Source organism: Nicotiana tabacum, chromosome 18 (assembly GCF_000715075.1).
Source record: "Nicotiana tabacum cultivar K326 chromosome 18, ASM71507v2, whole genome shotgun sequence".
Lineage (NCBI taxonomy): Eukaryota > Viridiplantae > Streptophyta > Magnoliopsida > Solanales > Solanaceae > Nicotiana > Nicotiana tabacum.
The window spans coordinates 82334596-82337629 of NC_134097.1; the positions used below are offsets into that span (position 1 = coordinate 82334596).

General features: G+C 36.2%; 1 protein-coding gene across 1 annotated transcript; it reads right to left on the bottom strand.

The window, feature by feature from the left end:
* Nucleotides 1-247: 247 nt before the first annotated feature.
* On the bottom strand, nt 248-2161 carry LOC107813940 (putative inactive receptor kinase RLK902). Its single transcript, XM_016639265.2, has 2 exons — nt 1493-2161; nt 248-1121 (listed from the first exon to the last, which is right to left on the bottom strand). Exons 1-2 carry the CDS (start codon nt 1827-1829, stop codon nt 550-552), a joined length of 909 nt encoding a protein of 302 aa, XP_016494751.2. The 5' UTR covers nt 1830-2161; the 3' UTR covers nt 248-549.
* Between the last annotated feature and the right edge of the window lie 873 nt (nt 2162-3034).

A 3034-nucleotide genomic window follows, 5' to 3' on the forward strand; every position in this document is an offset into this window, starting at 1 on the left:
TGGGGGTGGTCGAGGGCAGGTTAGGGTGGGTTGTGGGAGTTGGTGGGGATAGGGAATAAGGGGAAGGTTGGAAAAGAATTTTGAAAAATATTTTTCTTCCCTTGATAGGGAATATATTTTCCTCGAATCGAAGGAAAATGAGTTGATGAGAAAAAAATATTTTCCAAAATATTTAAGTCAATCGTACATGAGAAAATTAGAAAACATTTTCTGGAAATATTTTCATTCATACCAAATACACCCTCTATTTTGTAACGAGTTGCTAAAGTTCCATCTCCTACACTTTCACCACTTGCTAGAATAGTCGTACATTTCGGAGAAAAGGATCTGTCGTGAGAATATGATGCACGTCTCTATTTCTTGATTAATTTATTGTCATATAAAAGTTGACTTTGGACATGTTCAAATTGTTTAAGCTGGTTTCTGTCTGATTAAAATGCTTGAGACAAGAATCCTGTTTACATTGTGTAATTGAATTTCAAAAAGATATAAAACTACAAAAAGGGAACAGATGGTTCTCAATGGTCCATTATCAGCTAATAACCATCTTCATGATCTAAAACTACACGTCCTGTTTATTCTATTAGTCACTGCAACCATTGAGGGCCTTTTAGATGGATTCTTGAAAGTACAACAAATTGCTAGCTGTAACAATTGAACCATCTGTTCTCCAAAATTCTGGTAATTATGCAGCAGCATACTATCAAAAACATCAATAATAGGCTTTTCTTGAAACGTATCCCGAACCCAACTAGGTAAATCAACCCCTGTGTTCTTGCCACTTGCTTCCAACGGGGCCTTACCGGTCAGTAATTCCAACAGCAGGACACCAAAGCTGTAAACATCAGATATCGGAGAAACATCGTAGGCATTTTCCACTTCTGGTGCTTGATAGCCAGGGATTAGGACAAACTTGGAGTTTGGCACGAAAAGTCTGAAAATTCCATTTTCTGAGAGACGAACATCGAAAGTATTGGTGAGTAAAACATTGGATGACCTTATGTTACCATGGCAAACACCAGGGCCTTGAGCATGGAGAAATTCGAGAGCACAAGCAACTCCATTAGCGATTCTAGTCCTTACTTCCCATGTGAGTGGAGCTTTCTTAGCCACTTCATTGTCTATGTAACACATGTGAAGTTCAACAATAATGTCAGGTCAAGGAAAATAAAGATTACTGTTTTGCAAGAATTTCTACTGTAAAAAGAAGCATGTTATAAAACATCAATAAGAGACATGTAACAACAACGACAACATACCTAGTGTAATACCATATAGTGGTGTCTGGAGAGGGCAGTATGTATCCATACCTTATCACTACCTTGTGGAGACGGAGAGACTGTTTCCCATAAACCCTCGACTCAAGGAAAGCATATGCATAACAGTAATGAAAAACAATAATGGTAGTGTAGAAGCCACGAAAGGAGACAGTAACAACAAGAAGATAATAGGATAAGGAAGGCGATAGAAACAACAGGTAGAAGAAGCTTACCATGCAAAAGGGAAGCCAAGCTACTCGTGGGCATGTAATCAAATATAAGAAGCTTCTCATCTTTTGAATAGTAATAAGCTCTTAGAGGAAGCAAACTCTGATGATCACTCAATTTTGCTAATTCTTGAATCTTTTGATTAAACTCCTCTTCACGTAAACAACAATCTTTTAACCTCTTAACAGCCACAGTTTTTCCATTTTCCAATTCTGCCTTATAGCTAAATCCAAAAGTTCCCTTTCCCAAGAGTACCGCTTTTGATCTCAGCAAGTCTTCCAAATCATACCCCTCCATAGAATCTAGTTTATGATTCACAAATGTTATTTGGCTTTGTACCATCTTGCACCCAAAATGCCTAAGAAACTAATGTCGCGATGTGCCAATTAATGTTGGCGAGGTTAGGAACCACACTATATGACTCGATAGCCGAGAAAAATTGATAAAAGCTCCTGCGTCAAATACTGGTTGCTAAGAACTTTCTGCAGAAACTCCTTTGCACAAAGAAGGGAAGAATCGGTGCCAACTGTTCTGTATGTGGCCTAATTAATATAAAGGCTGTTAGTTGAGAATTCAAAAGAGAAATACCATGTCTGACTTTTTATGTCTGTTAATTATTCCAAAAATCAACTTGAAATGTATATCAAAATAAAGACTAATGAATCAGATTATAATTATAATGACTTGTAAGCCACCTGCTCTATGTTAAATATTTATTATAAGGGAATATTACGCATACTTTGACCAGATACTTGGACTATTCAAGAAAAATGAAGAGAAGTGGCAGGTATGCCAAAGCTCAGATTTATTTAGGATTGACTTTTTTTGTTTTAATAACCGTGGCGGGCAGCTCGATAATTTCACGGGTACCTGGTATCGAATAACTCTGAATTTTGCATTGACTTTTTGCTAGGCGCGCATTGGATTAATGGTACAAATGCATAACAAACAATTCCCAAAGAAGATTAACTAAGAAATTTACCACCAAGGACCAAAAACCATTCTGTAAATACGTGTCTTGTAAAGTTCATGTGTACGCTGAATAAAAGTCAGTCAAAAAAAGTTAAAAAAGACTGGCCACCGAGAATTCAACCAACAATCTAATAAAAATTTTGAACCCCTTGATTACTAAGTTAACATTTTGAACTGTGATAAAAAAATTCAAAATACAATATATAAAGGTACAAATCGAATTTTACCTTATATATACAATACCCCTCGGTCTAACTCAAGAATTTACCTTAGGATTGGACTTCTGTGGTGGACTTAACATATGAAAGTAAATGCAGCAAGAAGTTAACGAAGCACATTTTACTAATTAAGAATCTACTTTTTTGTTTTATAACTGAACATATTTTATTACCAAAAGTGACACTGTACAGTTCAAAACAAAAGAAAAAGGGAATGGACCATGTCTATATATAGCGGCAACACAAATATAAAATACAAAATTTAGACTCGGCTAGACAGGATAAAAATTTAGACTATTTAAGCATCTCACATGGATGCTTGCTCGGAGTCAGAATTTCAAGCTTATGGGTTCGGGA